A 25922-nucleotide genomic window follows, 5' to 3' on the forward strand; every position below is an offset into this window, starting at 1 on the left:
GTCCAGGGTGGCAGGATCATAAATAGCGGAGGAGAGCTCCCTGTGATCATCCAGCCAATGACTGATAAAGCTGGATGTGAAAGACAGGGAGGAGATCCAGCTCTCCATCATGGCACAAACACTCACGCGTTGGCAAGGGAGAGTGACCGGAATGACAATGCCTCCCACCGGGAGATGGAGGCGGGGGGAGCTCAACGACCACCATAAAACTGCAGATGAGCGGTTCAAGCAAAGTCCATCTAAAGGTCTTTTTCTGACAAAGGATCTAGGTTATCAGCAAGTCGACCACGTCTACTCATTATATGTTAAACTAAACTATACCTCTCAGGTTAAGCATTGGCCACAAGGAAAAATCTTAAGTATGTAACCTGCTTGCTGACATCTTTCAGCCAATCACCTTCAAAAACACAGAATCAGTGACCATGGCTTAGAAACAGAGATAATGGAGGATATGCAGATACTATGAGAAAAAGCACTAAATAGAAGATACAAGGTTTGGATTTACCACAATACCACTAGGTTGCAGTTAAAATGTTTACAAAATGTTAAAGCTGCAATCTGCAACTTCAGCTTCTCTATTGTCATCTCTGTTCGAAACATACAATTGTTATTTTGTGTACATGGTTTGAAGTCAAATGAAGTCAAACTCAGATTATCTGTAAAATTGTACTTGCCATCTCAAATAAAAAATATTATAAGGTTATATACAGACGTGCTCAAATTTGTTGGTACCCCTCCACAAAAAACAAAGAATGCACAATTTTCTCTCAAATAACTTGAAACTGACAAAAGTAATTATTGGAATCCACCATTTTTTATTCCATGTTTAATAGAAATCAGACTTTGCCTTTTTTTCAACATAATATTGTAAATAATAAAACAAATGAAAATGTCATGGACAAAAATTATGGGACCCCAACCTAATATTTTGTTGCACAAGCTTTAGAGGCAATCACTGCACACTCAAAAAAATGAATCATGGCAGAGTTTGTAATTAAGTATTTGTATCCTTTTGATTTTATTTAAATAATCATTTTTTTCAAAATGTATGTAGTCAGATTGCTTAGAATCAATATAAATCTGTTAATTTTGAAAACTATTAGATTTATTCAAATAAATAGTATGTATATGGTTTAAATAGTACTAGCTGCACAACAAGCCAGATCCAATTAGTTAAACTTTAAAATTTAAGCGGAAATAAAGCCAATCCATACTCCAGATGGTAGGTGGCGGTACTGCACATTTCAAGTCTATGATAGTTCAACGGCAAAAAAGTAACATTCTTTTCACCATCTCGCATTGGAGTGGCTTAGATCGTGACCTGATTGGAAGGCAAGTTAGATTTGATTAAATGTGTCTGTTTTTAGCATATGTAAATGTGTTATTAGTGATGTCTATAATGTATTACACTGATTTCAATACATTATGAAATTTTTGTCTAGGCCACTAGGTAGCTATCGCTTACGTGGTGCTCATAAACTTAACGTTTTCTCATTTACCAGTATTAATGGGTGGGTCAAGAAGTGACGTAACCCACTAAAATATATTCTGAAGTATGATAGTAACAGTTTTGGGACCAAAATATGGAGAAAAAAAACGTTGTACTATATAAGAGCATGTTTTGTTCATTTAAAAAAATATTGACTAATCTGCTTAGTTAATATAAAATAGCTTTACAATCTCCTCAACTTTTAAGGTTTAAAGTGGTATCTGCATGGACTGTCAGTGGAGAGAAATGATTATGGATTTGGAGTGACATGAGGGCGAGTAAATTATGACAATTAACAACACCCTTTAAAATGTAGCCTTGCTTAAATTGTAAATTGCTAACTAATTTCATGTTTTTTTCCAGAAATTGTTAAGCTTGATTGATCCTGAAGTGCCTATGTGTTTACCTCAACAAATACCCGAGACACTCGTCAAAGAATATGTGGTAAGTGTATGTCAACCTACTCCTTGTGTTATAAATGTCTTGAGGATAAATTTACATTGATTCTTAAATTCTCATTGGCATCAGTCTAGCTTATGCCCGTTTTTGTATAGTGTGCAGTACGGCTGGAACGATTCCTCTTGTAATTCAAATACAAAAAATCTTCGAGTCAAATAAATAAAATGGGAAGAACTGTGAAAAACACTGAAAATGTTTATATTTAAATTTGCAGCAATTTAATAGCTTTGTTTTCTAGCATATCACTCGAGCATCATTATTTTCAGTGCTTGCATTTTTAATTAGTCCAGAAACCAAAAATGGCACTGGGAAGAATTGCAATACATTTAGGTTGGTTTGCTGGCTTGCAGGTTTACAAAAGTAGCCTTGGCAAACTTGAAGGGCATTCATGGTGAGTCGAGTACATTTTATGAAACCTGTGCAAACCTGTTCTAAAAATGTTCCATCATTTTACAAATATACATTTAAATGAATCTATATATATAAAATGTCAGAGTTTGCAAAACAACATGCTTTAAAAATGTCTGAATAACACTGACTAGTATTGGGACAAAACTCATTCTTCTTTGTTTATCCTCCAGGACTATGAAAGTAAAGAGGCTAAATCTGGGATTGTACTGTACAGACAGCTACAATAAGAATCTACGTCATTTGAGCAGAAGGTGTTGATCCTGGAGACGAACCTACAGATGTTGGTAGGGTACTTAAATGTGTGTAAGGTCTGCGAAACCTGCTGAGTGTTACCCTTGGATGTGGGATGCTTTTTGGACTCATTTATGCCCTTAATCTTAACAATCAGAAAGACCTCAAGTACACGTTTGAAGAATTTTAGAAAATCCTGATGGAACTGGATAAAACCAAGCTGTCACCAAAAGTCCAAGCACTGAAAATTGCGATGCTTTATATTTTATATATACTGATATTTCCTTCTTCAAACTATTTTTTTCTTGTTATTCCCTTTTTGCTAACCTTTAAGTAAAATAGTTAAATGTCTTAAAATATTAATAAATTGATCAAATGTGAAATTATGTGGTCTGAATGTTCTTTTTTGGGTTTTGTGTAGTTAGATTTTGATGTAGAATATTGTGATTGAGAAGGAGTAAATAAATGTAAATGTATAAATTCATTTTAAAATACTCTATAAAATGACTTAAATGTGATGCATTTTAATCAAATAGCATTTATGTAAGGATACCTTATCCTGTTTCTTATGAATTTGAATCAAATCAGATTTATTGATACAATTACATAAATCTCATTATTACCCGTTTCATTTATATATGACATACAAATAAATATCACATAAAGTTTATTACCTTGTTTAGGTAAAAAATATGTAATCCAAATGGATGGAAATTTTATATGCAATCAAAATAGATAAATCTTAATTATTAGGCCTAAATATTTTTTTGAGTGCAAGCAAACGTTTTCTGTAGCTCTCAATGAGACTTCTGCACCCGTTAACAGGTAGTTTGGCCCACTCTTCCTGAGCAAACTGCTCCAGCTGTGTCAGGTTTGATGGGTGCCTTCTCCAGACTGCAAGTTTCAGCTCTTTCCATAGATGTTCCATAGGATTCAGATCAGGACTCACAGAAGGCCACTTCAGAATGGTCCAATGTTTTGTTCTTATCCATTCTTGGGTGATTTTAGCTGTGTGTTTTGGGTCATTATCCTGTTGGAGGACTGAGGACCTGCGACTGAGACAGAGCTTTCTGACACTGGGCAGTACGTTTCGCTCCAGAATGCCTTGATAGACTTGAGATTTCATTGTGCCCTGCACAGATTCAAGGCACCCTGTGCCAGATGCAGCAAAGCAGTCCCAAAACATGACCGAGCCTCCTCCATGTTTCACTGTAGGTATGGTGTTCACTTCTTTGAAAGCTTGATTTTTTTCATCTGTGAACATAAAGCTGATGTGACTTGCCAACAAGCTCCAGTTTTGACTCATCTGTCCAAATGACATTCTCCCAGAAGGATTGTGGCTTGTCAATATGAATTTTAGCAAATTCCAGTCTGGCTTTTTTGTTTTCTTTCAAAAGCGGAGTCCTCCTGGGTCTTCTTCCATGGAGCCCACTTTTGCTCAAAAAGCGACGGATGGTGCGATCAGAAACTGACGTACCTTCACCTTGGAGTTCAGCTTGTATCTCTTTGGCAGTTATCCTTGGTTCTTTTTCTACCACTCACACTATCCTTCTGTTCAATGTGGGGTTGATTTTCCTCTTGCGGCCGTGCCCAGGGAGGTTGGCTACAATTCCATGGACTTTAAACTTCTTAATAATATTTGCAACCGTTGTCACCCGAACATCGAGCTGCTTGGAGATGGTCTTGTAGCCTTTACCATGCTGGTCTATTAGTTTCTTTCTGAGCTCCTCAGACAACTCTATCCTTTGCTTTCTCTGGTCCATGTTCAGTGTGGTGCACACAATGATACCAAACAGCACAGTGACTACTTTTCTCTGTTTAAATGGGCTGAATGACTGATTACAAGATTGGATACATGTGTGATACTAATTAAAGAAACTAATTAGTTTGAAATATCACTATAATCCAATTATGTATTATCTTTTCTAAGGGGTACCAACATTATTGATTATCGACGTCGATATTAAGCATTTTTTCGATTATCGACATCGGTCATTTTAAAAGCCGATTTGCCGATAAAGTAATTTAATTTTGAAATGCGCTATTTGGCTCTGATGCAGCCAAGGATTTAGTGAGAGCCATCGGAACATGGCACTCTAGTTTGTTGCCTAGAGTAATGCGCGCCCACGGCCCATCTGATTTGTTGGGAGTCACAAGTCCGGCCAATCAACGCGGGAGGCTGAAGGCACTGGAAGGATTGGATTTTACTCGCACTGAAAGCATTTGCTAGTTCGAGCTGCTTCAGTGATCGCGCATCAGTTGACGGAATAGGCATTTGCACATTATTTTAAGTCATGCCAATCACAAATACAAACCATTTTAAAGCATCATGTACTCGCGTGCTCTCAAAAGACGATCTTCAGTAAGTGCATTCAGGCAATGCATGCGCACACGGGACACAGCCGCCACTCAAACTGCTCGCAACAAGTGTCAGATTGAGTTATTTTTGCAAATTATTACGCATAAATGTTCAGACACACACGTTATAATGCCCGTCTTGGCGTGTATACGCGTAAGCACAGTCGGTTGTCTTCAGTGAGTGTCTTCAAATCTGTGTAATAAGTGTTTTTCCTTTATGTCTTAACGCGTAACCACATCTTTTTTTATTACTGAGGAGAAAGACTTAAATACTCCAGTATATAATATATTATGTCATTGAAAGTTGCAAATCGCAAGTCCAGTACGGTGTACCACAGGGCTCAGTCTTATGGCCTCTGCTCTTCGCATTATACATGCTACCTCTAGGATATATAATAAAGCGACACGGAGTTAGCTTTCACTGTTATGCTGATGATACTCAACTTTATATTTCCTCGAAGCCTCATGAAACACAGCAGTTCCATCGAATAATGGAATGCATAGTCGATATAAAAAACTGGATGAGTAACAACTTTTTATTACTGAACTCGGACAAAACAGAAGTGTTACTTATTGGACCGAAAACTGCTATACGTAACAACCAAGAATACTGCTTAACTATTGACGGATGTTCCATAAAACCCTCGTCGTCAGCAAAGAATCTTGGCGTTCTATTCGATAGTAATTGTCATTTGAGAGCCACGTCGCCAACACATGTAAAATTGCGTTTTTCCATCTTAAGAATATATCTAAACTACATCATATGCTGTCAATGTCAGATGCAGACAAGTTAATTCATGCATTCATGACATCAAGACTAGATTACTGTAATGCACTGTTAGGTGGTTCCCCTGCTGGATTATTACAAAAGCTCCAACTTGTCCAAAATGCGGCAGCTCGAGTTCTTGCACGTACAAAAAAGTATGAACATATTAGCCCGGTTCTGTCAACCTTGCACTGGTTACCTATAAAGTATCGCGTTAACTTTAAAATCTTGCTTATTACCTATAAAGCCTTACATGGTTTAGCTCCTCAGTACTTGAGTGAACTCCTCTTGTATTACAGTCCTTCACGTGCACGTCAGTTGATAATACCTAGAATTTCAAAATCAAGTGCAGGTGGTAGATCCTTTTCCTATCTAGCGCCTAAACTTTGGAATAGTCTTCCCTGCACTTTCCGGGAGGCAGACACACTCTGTCAGTTTAAATCTAGACTAAAGACGCATCTTTTTAATCTTGCATACACTACTCTTCCATAATATAAATCTTTTGAGGGTTTAGGCTGCATTAGTTAGATCAACCGGAACCAAAAACACAACTGATGTACTTGTTGCATCAAAGAGTTCAGAACAGTACTCTACTCTCAGCCAGTCTTGTCTCATTGTTCCAAGGTTACCACAGTGAGCAGGATGCAGTTCATGGCCTGACCTGATGGTAGAGCGGAGAATGGGAAGCGGCGACCTGACAAGAGCCGAGATGATAGAGCTGGACGCAGTCACCTGACATGTCTTCACCACAAAATTTCAAATGCTATTAGATTATTAATGATAATCTTAAACTATAATTTACCTTATTAGTAAGTTTATTTATTTTATTTAGCCTTGTTGTGCAAGCTCTCTGGAGCTTGTGCAGAGGCAGCGGCTTTTGCCAGAGGGGAACAGGAATCCCCTGGTTGGGCCTGGGTTCTCCTGAGGTTTTTTTCTCGATTAGAGTGTTTGGTTCCTCGCCACCGTTTGTATACTGTTCTTTTGCACTATTTGCCTGGCCGGGGGGGCTGCTTTAGAATTTTAAAGTTTTACTTAATTAAAATTGCATATAGGAATTTATAGTCTGTTATATTTGACCTGTGCTTCTCTCTCCTTTATCTTAAATGTTTGCTCTCACTGTTTGCTCTCACTGCGTACTTGTTTGTGTACGTGTTTGCGCGTCCGTGTGTGTGTGTCTATGTCTATGTGTGTTAGTTCGTGTGCATATTGTGTGTGTGGAGTGTTTTGTATGTGGGTATGTCTGTCTTCTGTGTTTTCACCTTTTTCTTGTTTTTTACAGGTACAACTTTAATTGTTTTGCTTATAGTCAATATGTCTCATGTACAGCTGCTTTGTAACAATGAAAATTGTAAAAAGCACTATATAAATAAATTTGAGTTGAGTTGAGAAAGTTGGGGTAAGGAAAAGAGTTCCAAACAGATTTTATATAACTTCTGCGTTTGTATTTTTTTTGTTTCAGTTCCAGTTTTTTATTATGTAAAATCTTTATTCAACACTTTATTGAACTATTTATTGAACTATCCCTTTAAATGCCTGATGTGCTGATCTATTGATGTCACCACATGAAGAAGCGCAGTCGCAATCCCTTTACTAGCAGCTATTCTAAACCGTAATGTAAATTTGTAGTAGACAAGAAAAACTGATGTAAACTATGTGCAAAACAAATTATTAGATCAGAAAACAATAAGTTTCAAATAAACCCAAATGATTGGCTTACCAACTAAACACCGACCCATCTGCAAACAGAAGCAATGCCATCATGGGATATTCTCTGAAGACGTGCATTAAACATAAACCCTATAACCAGTCTCAATCATATCCTAAGTGTAAGAGTCAATAAGTGTAATAAGCCAAATGCAACCTTAATAGTCTTGCATCAAAACATCAACCAACTACAAGAGGCTTGTTATTGGGGGTTGAGGAGCTCTGCAATTATTTAACGGAGAAGGGTAAAAACTGCAGTTGTGTGTTTGACAGATCTGCCCGATTTAGTCCATTTTTCCATTTCGCAATTTGCTAGTCACTTAGCTGGCTAACTGTCAAACAGTAAGCAATGGTTTCAGTGAGCGTAAGAAGTACCAAAGGGGTCGACCTCTGGGCACAACAAAAACATCTAGCAGTTGCCATCTGCTGATGCGCGAGACGATCTGGATCAAACTGCAGATTCCCAGGAGCGAGGTGATAAAAATTTCATGACTGGAAGGCCCATGTGACCTGGGGGAGGGGGAAAGCTGTATGCCTTGGTACCGGGTACCAGCACCTGGCCCTGTTGCATTATTGAACACCGTTCATTCAATTGCGCCTCAGAGGGGAACCTTGTTTAGAGTTGTCGGGAACATGGAGTGCTAGGCTAGGACCGGGACCTCTGGATTCTGACGGTCCCATTTGGAAGCTCAAGATCTGAAGGATATCACAAAGGGGATCAGAACAGACTACAGCTGAACAGACGAAATGAGATGTGTAAACATTGGAAGAAGTTCTTCTCTGGTCTGGCTGAAAGACCAGGCGCTGCAAAGAATGCTGGGATATGGCCAAGATAAATAAGATCAAGATCATTAAAAAGGTTAATCATAGTATTCCAAGCTAGGTACAAATGACTCTTAAAAAGGAATGCAAGTTGTTTCAATTAAAGGGGTAGTTAATCCAAAAATGAAAATTCTTTCATCATTTACTCACCCTCGGGTCATTTCAGTCTTGTGTGATTTTCCTTTGCAAACATAAAATATGATATTCTGAGAAACGTTAATAACAACACTGGCCCCTGTTGACTTCCATTGTACAGACAAAAACAGAGACCTTTCTCAAAGCATCTTCTTTTGTGTTTTACTGACATGAGGGTGAATAAATTATGAAAGCTTTTTTTTTTTGAGGGACTATCCCTTTAATAGCATTATACTACACATTTTGGAGATTGTGCCTGAAAATCTCTCCAGACAAACTTGTGAGAATTAACAAATTCAAGAAGGGTTAGGGTGAGGTTTAAAAAAAATTCTGAGGAAAATATACAAAACTAGCAAGTCAGAAGATGTGTATTGTGGTTACTCAGGTGTTCTAGTTACTTGCTGGCTAAATTAACTAAAGACACTCAGTCTATGGGCTTTTTTATCCATTTTATAATGAGACATGTGAAATTCTCAGAAAACGAATAGTTCAGCTTTCCTCAACAAACAACAGGATTCAGTATCATACATATCTGTATAGCACGTGACGTGTTACAGTTTAATACATTAGAGGAAAAAACTAGTAACACTGCTTAAAAGAACAATAAGGCGTTTTTAGAAGGATCTATTGACAGAAATGCAATATACAAAACTATTTCTTCAGAGGTGCATAAAGACCTTACGTAATGAACCATTATGTTTGTAATACCTTACCTTAGAATAAGCCGTTTATACTAGGGATGGGCATTTTTCAATAATTTCATATTCGAATATTTGAGCTCATAAAAAACGAATATTCGAATATTGGTTTATTTAAATTAAGTTAATAATGACGTAATTTGTTACGTTTTTATTTAGTCACAATTTCACATCAAGCTTATAATTATCATTAAATATTCATAATGCATTAATATTATATCCTGTATATCGTTTTTTATGTTGAAAAAATAGAAAAATACATAAAAACTGCATAAAAAATACATAAAAACTGCAGAAAACGGACTTAACAAAACGAACAAAACACAACGTACTGTATATTGACAGTCTGTGATATATGGTTATCTTGTTTTTTTTGTTTTACATGTTCTTGATAAGAAAAACAAGCATATAGGTCTATTTTACTCTGGTGAAAGTCTGTTCAACAAGCCGATGGTTAACAAGCCGACAGCGGAGAAAACGCGCTGCTCTTCTCTAACTCCCGGAAACAAAACCCAGATCTGACAAGAATATCTGGCTTTATTGTTTATAATGTTGATAATAAATAAAGTAAATGGGCTTGATATCTCATGCCGACTGTTAAGATCCTAAAAAATACCCCGCAACAAAGACGGAGCCATAGTGCTTGATTCCCTGATTACGTGACCGTCATCTTTATATAAATATTGTTTTCTTTGTCGTTCACGGTCAGTGTCTGTCTTGTTTAGCTTTGCATTGGATTTGCATCAATAAATAAGATAGGCCTATTTATTTCAACTAAGGTAAGGAATTACAGCGCGTTTTAAAACAAACAAAAAAAAACATCCGTGCAAATTTATTTACAGGCTGTAACTTGAAGGCGACGACCCTATTTGAACTTCTAGAAGGAAAATTCTTGCTTTTAGGTATGTAAAAATGTGCCTTGTAAAAATGTCTTATGTTAAGGCCAAATTCATTAACACTTGTTGCAGTGAAATGTACATTTTCATGTTTCAAGTTGTTGAAATTAGCATTACTTAATATATTTTTAACGAACGAATATGAATTTACTAAGAACAACCGCTGCAAACAAGTAATGGTAATAAATTAATTATTGTTAATCATTTAATATTACGTTGATATTTTTATACCTAATGTAATGTTAACGAATTCTGTGGCTCACCAGTTTTGAAACATTTTAATATGGTGATGTGAGCCGAGCATAAAACGCGATCCGGGCATCCAGTGTGTAAACTTAAAATATTTAAACGAGCTTGCAATCTGAGTGAACAAAGATTTAGGAACACATACAAATGATTTTTTATATTTTCTGTACATTAAAAAATCATTACAGAAGAAGTGAAGAAGCGTTAAATAAGACCTGACTCTAAGGTCTTCTGTAACGGTAACTTAAGAATAAAACTACGTCACCACAAGGTTATGAAAAATAGGAATATTCGAATAGCATTTTTAATATTCGAATAGTTATTGCGGATCAAATATTCGAATGTTCGAATATTCGTGCACATCCCTAGTTTATATCTACATACAGAGCGGCCCTACATACATTGAATTCACATCGCCATGTTTTGTACAGCAGCCCTAAACGGACAAACGACTCTACAACGCGCGTTTCCTCTTCCTTTCCGCTGCGGTATCGTGGTGAAATGGATCACGGGATGATCCGTACGCATCGTGCTCCCCGGTGCGGAACACATGTGACCTGCGGATTAACTGAAAGTTTATTCATCATTGAGTAAAAGAGTAAAACGCGCTCTCGCTCGCTCTCCAGTTTCAGCTCCAACGCGCTCTCGCTCTCTCTCTCCAGTATCTGGACAAGTACAATATTAAAGCAGTTCCAGATAAACAATGACGCTCAAAACTGCTTCGTCACACAGCTAATATTACAACAACAACATATGTTGTTATGTTAGTATGTTATTCACATACTGATCTGCATAAAAGCATCATCGGGGGTGATTTTTAGAAGATCTTTCTCTCCAACGTCTCTCTGCTGGAAAGTATCTCCACAGATATCTGTGAGTATATCTGCTAAAAGCCTTAGTACCGCAGGTCTTAACGCGTCTCTGCTGTAAAGTCTTTATAATATTAACACAAGTCCTAGCTCCTGCCTGACTTTTATCCTTCTTTTTATACTTAAAATCCACAGAACGCTTAATTTATGTAATAAATAAGACATCGCTCTTTCTACAGTCTTTCTAATGCCCGCAAAATCTCTTCCCTGCGTCAACATGAGAACGACATCTTTTTGTACTGTGGTGGCCATCGTCGTGTTTGGACTGAGCGATTTGTTGCAAATATATAATACAACGCTAGTGGCCGCTGTTAATCACGAACTGCGCCTTTAACCAACTACATCATGTTTATGAATATAAACCCTATTCAAATTTATCTCTGCTTTATGAGGCAGCTTCTCTCTCATATTCAAAGGTCTGAGAGCAGGTGTTACTGTATGCAAACCTGATCAGCAAAATCTAATGGTGTACTCTCCCCAGAGCAACATAGGACATATAAAGAGGCATATTACGGAGATGGGGGGTGGTTGAGACTTCGGCTGAGGCTTCGGGAGCCTGCAGCACACTGTCTTAAATCTCAGCCTCCCTGTTCAAAAAGCAGAAAAGAGGTTAGCCGAAGGGAATACCCAGGGGGACATCCCACTAGTCCCTCAGCCCCTGCCCCCTAATTTTTTTTCAGATCTACAGACTTCCTCTGGGAGTAGGCCGTACCAATCAGAGGCATTCAGAACTGCCATGAAGGTAAAAAATAGAGCTGATGGTAATGAACTGCTGTAACATAAGGTCTTACTACAAAATAGCCTCACTGTGACTCCCTGTAGTGCCGTGGGATGTCTCGAGCACGCTGGGAACATTAAACACAGGTCATATTGCTTGGCCTACAATACAAAGCCAGGTGCAAAATCCTATTTTGGATTCGTTCCTCCTTTCAGAGAAGAGAAAATTCTGTCATTGCTTGTGCAGTGTCAATTCAAATCCGTATGAATGTCTTCCCTAGACACAAAATCAATCAGATCGGTACTGTGAACTGGATTAACGGATTCATTAAATATTTGACTCAGACGTTGTTGAATTGAGCATCACGGATTTACTCATGAACTGTCCAGAAGACGCCAAGGAGAGCTAGATTTTCAGGAAATATTCACTTAAATTTTAGTCAGTTTCACACAAAAGCAATTAAAAGAATTTAGAGTTTTGGAATATAGTGCAAGTGCATACAGTTTAAGTCATACAGACCACTTATAAGATAGCAGTTTTTTGTCATTTTGGACTCATTCACATTCATCATAATCAGTGTTGGGTAAGTTACTCTGAAAAAGTAATTAATTACTAGTTACTAATTACATATTCAATAATGTAATTAGATTACTGTACAAGTTACTCTCTTCAAAAAGTATTTAATTACTAATTACTAATTACTTCCTATATCCTACATCAACCTTGATGAGTTAAGTGATTCAAGGATAGACATGAAACGGCTCTTTTAATTCATTTAAATAAATAATATTAAACTACATAAAGTATTATTATTAATTACAAATATGAGAATTATACATTAAAGCACGGATTTTAAAGTTAGACTTTGAATTTTGATGTCAATTCCTCTTCTGCACACACATCAGAAGTAACTAATTAAATTACAGAAAAAATAAGAGTAATCCCTTACTTTACTTTTTCAAGAGAAAAGTAATTAAATTACAGTAACTAATTACTTAGTAACTAGTTACACCCAACACTGATCATAATAGAGAAAAGTATAGCCATGACATTCTTTAAAAATTCACTTTTTGTGTTCCACAGAAGTCAGTCAGTCATAAGGGTTTTGGATGGACATGAGGATGAATAAATGACAAAATGTACATTTGCGGAAACTTTTTTTTAAGAGGGCTCACCCAGCAAACCTCATAAGGGTTTTCGGAAGATGGCATTTTTCATTAGATACGAACCCAGTTGAGGACAAATCAAAAACAGTTTTATGACAGCTCCAAAGAAAAACCTCTGTAATGTATCGTCTGAGATAAACGGGTCCCCACGTTCTCCTCTCATCACAGAAGAGCCCACACCGATCCCTCGCATCAAAGAAATCTCTCAAATGTATGCCTTGAGCACACCTGACATCTCGCCGGAGGCTCTCTGATAAAACCATCTTTAAACATGAATGAATCACACATAACCGGCCTACAAAGGCACCGTTTGGAAATCATGTTTTCAACCCTCCTATCAATTATTCACCCGACACAGACGCATGGGAGACGGGTGGAAATGACAAGATCTCCAAAAAGTTCTCTGATAAAACCAAAGTGCTGCATCCACACTGCCAAACCGACAATCCATCGGCGCAATTGATCAGTTTTTTCATAAAGGGGTTTTGTGGTGCATTAACTCTCTGCTACAAGTTGCAACAAAAAAAGCGGAGTCTAGAAACTCCTCAATTGAGAATTCAAACTGAACAGCAAAAGTTTGATGTTTAGCATCCATGTTTGCTAAAAGGTGCCATTTATTTAAGCCCTTTTCAGACAAACGAAACATCACTTTAACTACCTAAGCAACAGTGCAAAAGCTGTAAACTAATGATGCGATTTCAATGCATCTTCTTTAAAGATAGGGTAACGCGCAGTTTCTGCAAATCTCATATTAATCTTGAGTACCTATACAGTAGTATTGCATACATCGTATCTTCGAAGAGTATTTAGTTTAATCAAATTTATAAAAGAGAGATACAGCTGTACAATTATTTCCAGAAAAAGTCAAGCTGCTGGAGGCAGGCAGGGGGACGGAACTATAGCACGAGCACCAGTGTTGGGTAAGTAACACTCAAAAAGTAATGAATTACTAGTTACTAATTACATATTCAATAGTGTAATTAGATTACTGTACAAATTACTCTCTCCAAAAAGTATTTAGTTACTTATTACTAATTACTTTCTATATCCTATATCAACCTTGATTAGTTAAGTGATTCAAGGATAGGCATGAAAGGGCTCTTTTAATTCATTCAAATAAATAATATTAAACTAAATAAAGTACTCTTATTAACTGACCAAAGTATTACAAATGTGAGAATTATACATTAAAGCACAGATTTTAAAGTTAGACTTTGAATTTTGATGTCAATTCCACTATTACACACACATATGTTACACAAAGTATTTAGTTTAATTACATCAAAAGTGACTAATTAAATTACAGAAAAAATAAGAGTAATCCCTTACTTTACTTTTTCAAGGGAAAAGTAATTAAATTACAGTAACTAATTGCTTAGTAACTAGTTACACCCAACACTGACGAGCCCACAATACATCATTGCATTATCCCTCTGTGTTGTTTACATTATGCACGCACGCTCCGATTGCCAACAAAACAAAGACATATGACTTAGTTTGACTTACCGCGTGCAGTTTATGTCCGGCATCTTTTAGCACTGGGACCTCGGCATCTATCAGTTTCAAACGATCTCCAAATCAGCGTTATATCCGCCGTTTACATAACATACATCACCGAAATGCAGTGAGCAAACAAACACAGCTGAGTGAAGCGGCATTGTTGGGCGTGCGCTTTCGTGGGCGTGCTCTTTCTCTCGGTGGATGACGCGTGGGCATGCTTTTCCAGAAGAATGGTCAATAAAAGGAATAGGACTTATAAAAAACTTGCCGAAACAAGTTGGAGTGCTGGGGGAGTGTATCGAGCACAGAAATACTACGTCATAATACTACGTGAATACTACGTCCAACACATTTTTTAACAAGTTGACCATGTTAAGCATGAGAAGCCAGCACGTTTAACATTGTAAAGAAGTCAGAGTGCATGAAATAGCATGTTACCCCGTCTTTAATAAAGCAACTTACACTCTGTAGTAACATAACACTGTTTTAGCAGAGCCTGTGGACACAGGTATTAAGTCAAAACTGATATTGAAAATACCAACACTGTACTCTTGGACTAACCTGTGGCACTGATGTAGATGCACCAAGCATTACTGAATTATTAAAGTGTTTTATGCTGAGCTGAATGAACAGCTAAAAGCAAGTTGTGCACAAGCAAACAAAAGTTTAACAACTGCTAAAAGGTTATATTGAATAGATTTGCATCCCTAGTACTTAAGACAGACCATTTGCATTTTAAACTAACATGAAGTAATAGTTAAATGCCTGACATCCTCTTTATTGTGAAAGTATAATGTTGCTTTACACACTTTAAAGTTGGAAGTTTGAATAAAGCTTTAAACGAATATAAACTAGATGAGGTTGTGTTTGAACCAAACAAAAACATATGTGCATCTTGATTTCGGATCTTGAAATCTATTGAATAGTTTCTACGACGCTGTTACATGTGCATCAAAGGTAAGATACTCGTTGGTTTTCTGTAACGTTCTGTCTTCTCCAGCTCGCGCAAAAGATGCCAACGTGATGCGTTTCGCGTCGGTTTACTGCAATTCGTACGGGAGATGCTGGAGCATGTTTCTGTGCGGCGCGAGCACATAAGTTCATCGCTACATCATCATCTGTGCATTGATAATGACTCAAACTAACACAAACTAATTTCACCTGCACGCATACAACAAACTACACAACATGTGTAAGGTGCGCGACACTTTATTTTAACATGTAACGTTACTTGTCTGAATGCATGACAAAGTTAACTACTTCAACGTAAGACATGCAGCATGCATACGAAACAAAAACACATCATAACACAAAACACAGCAGTGCAACGCGGCAAGACTGAAAAATGAACATCGTAGTGTTACACCGCACAGCATCTGTAAATAAAACAACTTTGTAAAGTAAGACCGCTTGCATGCATTGCACCGCAGGCATCAGGGAACGCCGTGCAGGTTTTGGAGTGTAAATGTGACCATTTCACTTACTTCTCTCTGGCTTGACTATCAGATGGGACAACGGCTCCTTTCCCTTTGGCGTACATGGTGGACTTTGTTTGCAGACTTTTAACCTACTCAACACCTGTCAAAGGAAGCGGCCAGGAAAACGCTCTATCTCCATAGCTACCCGCTTAGTGTTTTTCCTCCCTTTCTTACATCTCCAGCACTGGCCACAAATCAGGCACAGTTTCTGCCGGGGGAACTTGAAACAGTCCGCTGGTGGATTTTTTTTTTTTCAATCGCTGTTCCAGGGTTGTGCTCGCCCTCCCCCCGCTGTGGAGTGGAGGGGGGGCTTCTTAAAGGGGAACGCACACGCATGCTGTTCGCCTGATTGTTGGACCCTCTAGACCTGTTTCATCAAATTACAAAGTTTATAGAAAACTATATGAATGTAAATAGGAGATATATATTATTGGATATAAATATTTTGATTTTCACAGTATTACAAAATATATAAATATAAAAAAATCAATGTGATTCTTGTGTCTGACACAAGAAGTGGCCAAAGGACTATGGATTTCAGTTTCATATGACTTACAGCCATGTATTTGTGCTTGAAAATGGTTTGCTTATTCCAAGTTCTTTATTTGTAATGTTTGAAAGAGAGTTTCTAACCATTTTTTATTTTGGTTTCCTGAAATTCATAATGATTCATAAATTCAAAGGTTGTAGTATTTGATCTTTCCACCAGTATTGAGTCAAAGCTTTTTAATGTTTATTTATTGTGTATATCTATTATATATAGCATTATAATGAACTGACATTTTTAGATAAAGACAAATTGAACATGTTTATTTATTAGTGCACATTATTCCAAAATATAGTAATCTACTGTATGTATGAAAAGTATGACTTTCTGTTTTTTTTTTATTAAGGCCGGGGGTATTAAAAATATATATCAAAAGCCAAATACCCGAGCTATTTAGCCTTACCTAACAGCTATAAAGTTAAATTCACATTCGGCTCCATTCATGTATGGACTTTTCACAACCCAGTGAATTCTGCATGAATGACATCAAACATCTTTACCGTTTCATTTACACTTGTGGGGGACACTTTTATGCATACATTTCAACGCATACATTATTCAAACTATTCATTGTACAGTATTCATGTCTATTCTGGGAATCAAACCAATGACCTTGGAGTTGCTAACGCCAACTCTCATTCAAGAACACATCATACGTCCAAGCTAAAGTCTTCTTGGGATACGCTCTGACAAATCATGTAGTAGCACACTGGGAGACAGACAGGAGTCTGAGTCCCAGCAACTCCTCTTCCTCTCCGTCTCATTTGATTTCTTGTCTCATCTTCATGGCCTCATCAAATAAAGCCAAAATTGTATACAACTAGATCTTTTGGAAACATGGATACATAGATTTTACTACTATACTAAATAATAGAACATTATGTGCTTGTAATGTGCACATTTTCAAGGTTAATTTACAAATGTTTATTAACCATAGAAGGAATAGGTTGTTTTGCATTAGTCAAAAAGTCCTGAAAAATGTATATCAGGATCCTCACTAGCATGGGCATAACTAACCACAAACCTTATATTCACTCTAAAAAAATCATATTCACATTTGTCTTGTGCTTTGAGATGTTATTCTCAGATTATGATTTATGCACAATTAAGTTATGCACTTATAATAATGATGGGTCAACGAGGACACCAATGGAGGCCTGTGTAACACAACTAACCACATTGTCTCCATAACACAAGAGATGTTTACCCAAAATGTTCTTCCATGCTTTTTGGTCTTATTTGCTGATTCATGAGGCATGGCTGACTCATGGCAATAGCACTGGATACATGTTTTTTGGAAATGCCAATAGATTTATGTTGGATAACCTTTCCTTGTCTACATGAAAAAAATTAGTCACTTGAATTCTTCAGAACAATTTGTATTAAAACATTCTTAAGAACAAACAAGAAATCTATGAATTTAGATATTTTGTCAGATACACAAGCTGCTTCACAAACTGAGTCACTGTGACGGGTATAAGAGGCAGGTAGAGACACTGGTGGTGGTGTTAAAAGTCTCTTCTTTAAGATTTTGAGGGTATGATGAAGGCGGGGGAATTTCATTTTATTCTTGTACTGTGGGAAGGGCAAAGCCACCACTTAATCGAATACATGTTTGTTAGGGGTTTGTCTCTTCCAGAAAGCAGAAGATAATCATGTTGATGACTATATTCCACAGGCGTCTCCCAATGAGAGAGAGAAAGAGCATAATGGAGAGAGATGGAAGGTGAGACAAAAAAAAAGTAAGGAAGAAAGAGAGAGGAAGAGATAGAGGGTACGGTGGAGAAAAAGAGAAAGCAAAAGATGGAGTGGGAGAGAGATGGAGAAAGCGACTTGGCGAGACGCTCGTAGAATAGCAAATACCTGCTTTCTCTAGCTCTGCGGTACAGCCACAACAATCACTGCTTTAAGAACAGACAGTCAAAACGTGCTGCGTATCCAACATCTGAACATTATGTGCAAAATGTTCTATATGTTAGAAAAAGGTCTTTAAAATCAAATAACGGATATGAGATGGGAAGTGGCATGAAAAATTGAGTCATGTTCCCAATCGTGCAGCGTAATGTAAACAGTATAAACAGACATATGCTGTTAAATGGCAATTAGGGATGCTGTTGCATTTTTTTGGTGCAACATTCATTGTTGACCATTGAAAAAGTGTCTCCGCTGATGGGTTGCCGAGGGACTAATAGCAGATCTTGCAGTAGTGATGTGGGAAAACGCTGCACTGTGAACAAGTGTGGTAAATGGAATCATTGCATGAAACCAAACCTCAAAAGCTCATTTCAGACATTTAGACCGTGGCAAAGGCGCTGGAAATGAGCGTTTTATAGCAAAATACAGCTTTTAATGGAAATATGCTTTCTTTTAAAGGCAAGGGGGAAAATCTTTTTCTGGTTCTGTTTTTGTCTTTTAGGTGACTTGCCTAAGGAATGCATTCAGTACGGACTCATCTTAATGTTTATAGTAGGGGTCAAAGTTTTGTCAGATCGTAAGCTGGTAAAATAGGATGCTTTTTGCAGTTTAAACTGGCCAAAAGCACCCACTTACACGGGAAGAATTTTTGACTGACATACGTATAAAGCCACAAACCACATCTATGTATTTATTTGTATGTATTTCTTTCATTATTTATGGGTTTATTTTCTTATTTAATTTCTTTCTTTCTTTGTTTCATTCATTCATTATTTTTGTCTATTTATGTTTTCTTTTTTTCCATTATTTCTTTTTCTTTCTTTCGTTCATTATTTATTTATTTGTTTGTTTTTATTTCTTTCATTATGCACTTATTTATTTTTGTTATCATTTTTCATTACAGTTTCATTACATCATTTTTCATCTTTCTTTCTTTCTTTCTTTTTATTTATTTATCTTTCTTTTCCATTTATTTATTTATTTTTACATATGCACCAAAGATGGCTGTACGTGCGTTGCATCTTCTGGTGAGGTCATGTGCTTACCGAGCGAGTGCCATTGAGATAGATGGGAATGTTATTGGATAGCTTTTCCAGGTATTATAGACCTTCTTGGCATGAACATGTCTCCTGATTTTATCTTCACCGCATCACCCCATCCATGCCATTTCCCCGCCAGCACAGACAAGTATTGGCTCTCTATCAAAATGAAAAATGACTCAATATAAATCTAATGATCAACCTTACAAAATGTAAACAATTTTAAAGAACGTGTCACTTGATATTGGCCCCTCTGACTTTGCAGCTCATGGTAAGAATTTGCTGTAATGCAGTCAAAAAGCGCATGACCAATAAGATCCTGGTTGAGATATGTCGAGGTTGCCACATGCATTATATAACTGTTTGTTATGCTTAAGCTTCAGACATCTACGGTGATGCTCACAGTGGTTTACATAAATATTATTTCAGTTAGCTTTACTGTCTTCCACCCCGTTGTGTAACATAAAAGATGACTCTCACCCAAACGCGGCAGTCTCGCTCTGTTATAAGAGCAAAGAATATCTTCTGTTCTAAATCTCCACAAAAGATAAAACAGATTAAGATTTGCATTTCCTGCAGGAAATATCAATGAGAATAGTGTTGAAGTTTTAGATCAGTTAAGGTTTTAGCTCTGTGTAACTGAAATGCCTGCACGTAAGACTTGCCGTTGTCATGACACTGACCACACGTCTTGTTATCAGTTGACTGCATGCAAGCATCAACACAAAGTTACAGTACAGTGTAAATGCAACTATAAATTATTAAATAAATGCAAGGAGTGCAAGATCAAATCGAAAATATGAAGATCATATGCAAACATTATAAATGACATCATTATGTTTGATTGTAATAACCTGAAGAGCCTTTCTTTCAGTGTGGATGAACTTCTTATAAAATATGTCAAAACCCCACAAAAATAGATACAAGCATGCTTAAGACTGATATTTTACAATATTAATGCATTGCAACCTCGCGAGCTCTGTAACGAAGAAAACTTTGTTGCAATGCTGAGCTTCACGAAGGAGTTTCAATGTTCTGTGCTTCATTTTTGACATCCGCAGTGTGGGCACTGTAGCCACATTCCCGTCACGACGGGTATTTGTGTTTTCCATATTGATTAGGATTGGTATGGGTAGGTTTGAAGAAAAGGAGCTCATTATTAGTGCCAGCCAGAAATCTTCCTTGCTCTCGGGTGCGTGTTGTGGGTGTTGGAGGAGTAGGAGTGGTGGGGGATGAAGGTTTGTGTGTGCGTGTGTGACAGAGAAAGAGAGAGAGGAAGATATGCAGTTAAAGTGAGCTAGACAAGTAAGCAACATATTGTGGACTGGTGGTGCAGTATTGCAGCATGTGTGCATATACTGTACATAGATGATAAAGAATGTAATAGATGATGGGAGAGATAGTATATCTGTTCCAATATGTAGTGATCAGCCTACAGAATATGCAATGCATTCTGGGATTGATTCCAGATATAGCATCTCAGGGCTGCACGTATATGTATGCACGTGTATTTATGTACAATGTGTGTATATGTTTACTTATATTCTTGTGAGTATGTTAATGTGTAACATTGGTGTATATCTTGTAAATTCTGATCAAAGTAATCCCAACCGTGCATACGGGGGTAAAACAGGGCAACATGACCTACATCTCCCCCTCAAACACACCCTCCGAAAATCTCATTAACATAACTCACATACGTGTGTGCGACAAACAAGCAACATTGATTTGAGACCGGGAGAGGATGGAGCGCTATTTACGTCACCTTCTTTGTTTATTTTAATCTGCTGTGCTCATCCTGCACTGCCTATTCAGCGACTCTGTTTTCATTTGCCTATCAGCAGATGCCCTTTCCTTGATTTATAATGCTCGCGGCATCACCTCGGCCGCTCAGGAGGGAAATATTTAATTAAACCGGAGATGGGTGGGCCTCTTGTCTTGCTCTCGGGGGCCAAGAACGTCGGACACCTCATATGGTTTTTCTTACTAGCCGTGTGTATCCTATGAGCAGGTAATAGCACCTGAGCTACTAGCTTTAGACCAATTATTGGGGATCTCTAAGGATATAGAGTATAAGGATGTATGTTTTCTAATAGAAAGGAATATCACTAGATTCTACACAGCAAAATCGCCAGTGTTAAAAAAGGTCAAATTAACTCTCACAGTGTATATATAATATATACACTGTGAGAGTTAATATGACCTTTTTTAACACTGGCGATTTTGCTGCGTATAAGCTGTGGTAGAGTTATCACTGTCAGGAAAAATCTGATTTTAATATGCCGAATTTCATGCTTGCATTGAATTATTACTGTTCCAGAAGTATAAAAAAGTGAGGTCCCAAAAGGATGCATCAAGTCACAAGAACGACGCGAGCGTGTGTATGTGTGCCTGTTATGCAGCCGGTGGTATTTCGCGTCGTCATTTCCCTCTCAGTGCATTTTCGTTAGTAGCAGCCGGGCTCAGGACAGCCATTAATCACAGGATAAAATGATAGATGTTCCTCATAGTATAAGTGGATGCACCGTGCATGCAGAAATAACCTGCTGTGCTGGCTCAAGGAGGACGCAAAAACACTTTATCTCACTTCTGCATTCTACGCACACACACAATAACATTCTGTTTAACTTGATCCAAACACATCTCGAACACACACACACACACACACACACACACACACACACAACACATTTGTTTGTCTCCATCTCTCAAATAATATAAACACATACTGTAGGTTTTTACTCTACATTGGGATCTCACATTAAAATTCATGTGTATGTAAAATGGATTGACTTTTTAAATGGTCCTGTGGTGGGAAGTAAATTTTTTAAAAGTACAAATATTCCATGTTGCCTCGTAATTAACATGAGGTCGCACATAATTATTTTATAAGACGAGTTTTAAAAGAATTGTAGCTCCAGGGCACTTCTAAGACTGCTTCAGATCTGATGCCAACTATCAATACACCACTAGAACAGAACAGGTTGCGTATGTACAGTATATCCAATAAATAAAAAAGCTTAAAACAGCATCATTTAACATTCTCCTTTATGAGACCCAAGTGTACAATTGCTGTTCGCATAAACTAGGGTCAGTGATGTACTTCACCTCTGTTTCTCACAGCACCAAAAAAAAAATGAAAATGAACTGCATATTCCCATAAGTGTCTGCATTGCAGATCTCAGTAATCAGAATTATCCAGCTATTTATACATAATATTAATGGTCCAGTGTATGAAATTTAGCGGCATCTAACGTCACATTGCAAATTTCAATCAACGGCTCACTCCCCCCTCCCTTTCCAAGCTCTACGGCAGCTGAAACATGTTTTCGGCTTCTCCCCCGAAGAAGAGAACGTATTTACGAACGTGCTCTGTAGAGCAGTTTGTCCATTTAGGGCTACTGTAGAAACAACATGGCGAATTCCATGCGAGGGGACCCGCGGTGTATGTAGATAGAAATAGCTCATCATGAGGTAATAAAAACATAACACTTCATTATGTAAACCTCTGAATACTTAGTTATTTATATTATATTGAATTTATATCAATAGATCCTCCAAATAAATTACACAGTAGACCTTTAAAAAAGATGTATATGTGTAAATGTCTGCTGTAGATATGCAAAACGGTCTTCCATAATTTTTCTATTCTATATTCTATTATATTGTATGAATAAATACAGATATGAGTACTATTCACTGATCTATATAAACGACTGGATTGCTCATGACGTCATTACACTGAAGCTACCGCGCCGCCATGTTGGTATGCCCAAACGTTCTATTAAATTAATAGGAACTTATCACACATTAAAGATAAAACAGTAACTTACCAGTCCCCATTTTTATATCCTCACAGTACTGTACATTCTTACCACGCAACTGTTTTTAGCATGTAAATGGTTAATTATTTAAAGTCGTGAATTTTCCTGACTTCTTTTTATTACAGTAGCGCACATATCAGATCAGCAGACTAACGGAGAAGCACTCGCACTCTCAAGACACCTTCGCTTCCTGTGCAAGTGACGTCACTTGCATTCGACATCTGCACTCTTTGCATCTTGTAGTCATTGCTGTAAGTTTAAATAATAAAATAAAATATGTTTTGTCCCTACAGTTTTGTCTTAACTGAAATCGAAGATATGCACTTATTCCTTGAATGTTGTTGACGTTATGACCCTGAAAGTGTTCTGTCAAGTTGAAACTAAAGAAAATGCATAATGTGCCATTGTTTCTATTTATATTACTTCTTTTGCTTTTACTTATGTAATTGTTACTAGTTTTGTAAGACTATATATTATATCTTACCCAGTAATGAAAATTAGTAGATTGTAAATTGACACATTTAAAATAAAAACTCAAATAATTTGCATAAGCTTAAAGGTTTTTTATTTAAATTTAAAGGAATGTTCTGTTTTTGTCACATCCATACCTTTTTTTTTCAATGGAAAGCTTGTGCATAGACTGATGTCTGAACTCTATCATCGGGGGTTTAGTAAAATATAAACAGATGATTCAATATATTGATAATATAGACATTCTCTGAGAATTTACAAGTCAATAAGATGTCACATCCATAACGCTGGAATTGCCCACCTGGTAATAGACTTTGCCATTATAAATATAACAACAGTCATACCTTATTTAAATGCGAAATATAATAATACACTATTTCTGCAGCCAGATGCTATTGGACTAACGAGACAACTCAACATATGACAAATGTGCTTATTCTGAAATCTAAATACAGATAAATACCGGCTGTATATGTTTGTTTAGTCATGAAGCTTTATTTTTAAACATTTACACATGTGCCATTACAACAGTGTGCAATACACACTCACCTTCTATGCATAGATTTCTATAGGTCGCTATTCTGCACAAAAGAAACATAAACATTGGAAAAAACATCAGAAGTAACAATTAATCTAAACACAAGTTAACTAAAAACGTATCGCGCGCCCAATAAGCTGAAAAGCGGGAAGAGTAAGACATTCAGTAAAACCGTGTAATTCTGAATGATAAGATATTCTCAGTAGGAGATGCTTCAGCGTTTGCTGGGTGTATCATCTGGAGCCAGCTCATTTGCATAGCTAACTGGGTCTTGTATTCTGGAGGAGGAGCCTAAGTAATTAGACATTAAACGCCAGTTGATCTGTTGCTCTCTTTAGATTGATTTATTTAAACGGCAAAGCTGTAATTGCTCCAGCTCAGATGCCAGAAAAAAGACTGAAAGCCCTTCAGCAATATTAGGGCGAGACCCTCTTCTGCACTTCCATGGAGGTCATGCTCAATTACAGACCCACATCTCTCATCGACCCAAAAACTACATGTTTGAAAGTGCTTTTATTTAGATTTCACGCTAATTGAATGGACCTGTTTGCATGCCAATCAGCTTATTCGTGAGCTCGGGGTATTTACATGAATGAATTCGCAGAGGGTGCAACTGTAGGTTAACAGAGAATGAGTGCATCACTGCTGACCTTGAGGCCGGTTTGAAGAACATGTCTACAGGGAGCCACAGAGATGATGTATTTTTGTATACAAATTCCGGAAGCGACTTCAGGTTCAGTCGCCCCAATGTCTATGTTTTTTTTAATGGGTTTTTGGTAATTTGGTTGAAATATGGACAAAATCTCTAAATATTGTCATGTTTTATTCTATGACATAAAACACACCAGTTATAACCCGCTCGTGATTTTTAAAGCCTTATCGTGTTTTAAAAACGGCGGTTGCTCACAAGTTGCTAAAAGCGACTACTTCCTTTGACAAGGACTTTGGACGTCACCGCGCATATACAGTAAATCGTACAAATAAAGCAACGTGGGCACAAATCTCTGAAAACGTAGATGCGGATTCATTCACGAAGTAATTACTTACCAGAAAAAAAACGTTTGTAATCAAGTTTGAAAGTGTTGTCAGAGGCTTGGTGTTGGTGACGTTGATATCGAGCAACCATATTGTAGTCCGTTTATTAGCTTTTACTACTGGCAATTGTATTTCGTCTTCAAAAGTAACAAATGTTGTGATAATTTGTAAAGATTATCTTGATAGACAAAACGTGTAAACAACATAAACCTTTGTTGATCACAGATCTTATTTTTGGCGATCTTCCAATATGAGAAAAATACAGGCTTTCGGGTTGAGGGAACTACTGCAGTGCTAACTTCCGGGTTGGACTACAAAAATACGTCATCTCTGCGGCTCCCCATACTGGAAGAGATGTAGAGTAGAGTCATTTATAATAAATTATGGTTGTTATTTTAAAATAAATAATAAAAAATAACTCTCGTTGCTTATTTCTGTTTACTTAAATTTCCATAACAGATACATTCTGATTCAAAAGTTTGGGGTCCCTTGAGTGATTGTTTCTCTTGACCTTACAAATCTTTTGATCAGATAGTATATGCTTAAATGTCTGGAATTAGTTTTGTTGACAAAAACTCTAAAACACAAAATTGTGTAAAAAAAACTA

The 25922-nt window shown here is 37.1% G+C and overlaps 1 protein-coding gene across 7 annotated transcripts in view; it reads right to left on the bottom strand.

Moving 5' to 3' along the window:
• Positions 1–25922, bottom strand: part of zgc:110158 (uncharacterized protein LOC553590 homolog) — a 109653-nt gene that overhangs the window by 75075 nt on the left and 8656 nt on the right. The window contains exon 1 of one of the 7 annotated variants that reach the window (XM_057334926.1): positions 15953–16178. The exons of 4 other annotated variants lie outside the window; for them this stretch is intronic. In XM_057334926.1, coding sequence (XP_057190909.1) covers positions 15953–16008 — 56 coding nt within the window. In that variant the 5' untranslated portion in view covers positions 16009–16178. Of the gene's footprint in view, positions 1–15952; positions 16180–25922 lie in introns of those variants that run through there. 2 more of the 7 variants (XM_057334924.1, XM_057334921.1) reach the window with 2 other exon arrangements.

This window comes from Triplophysa rosa, linkage group LG5 (assembly GCF_024868665.1).
Source record: "Triplophysa rosa linkage group LG5, Trosa_1v2, whole genome shotgun sequence".
Classification (NCBI taxonomy): domain Eukaryota; kingdom Metazoa; phylum Chordata; class Actinopteri; order Cypriniformes; family Nemacheilidae; genus Triplophysa; species Triplophysa rosa.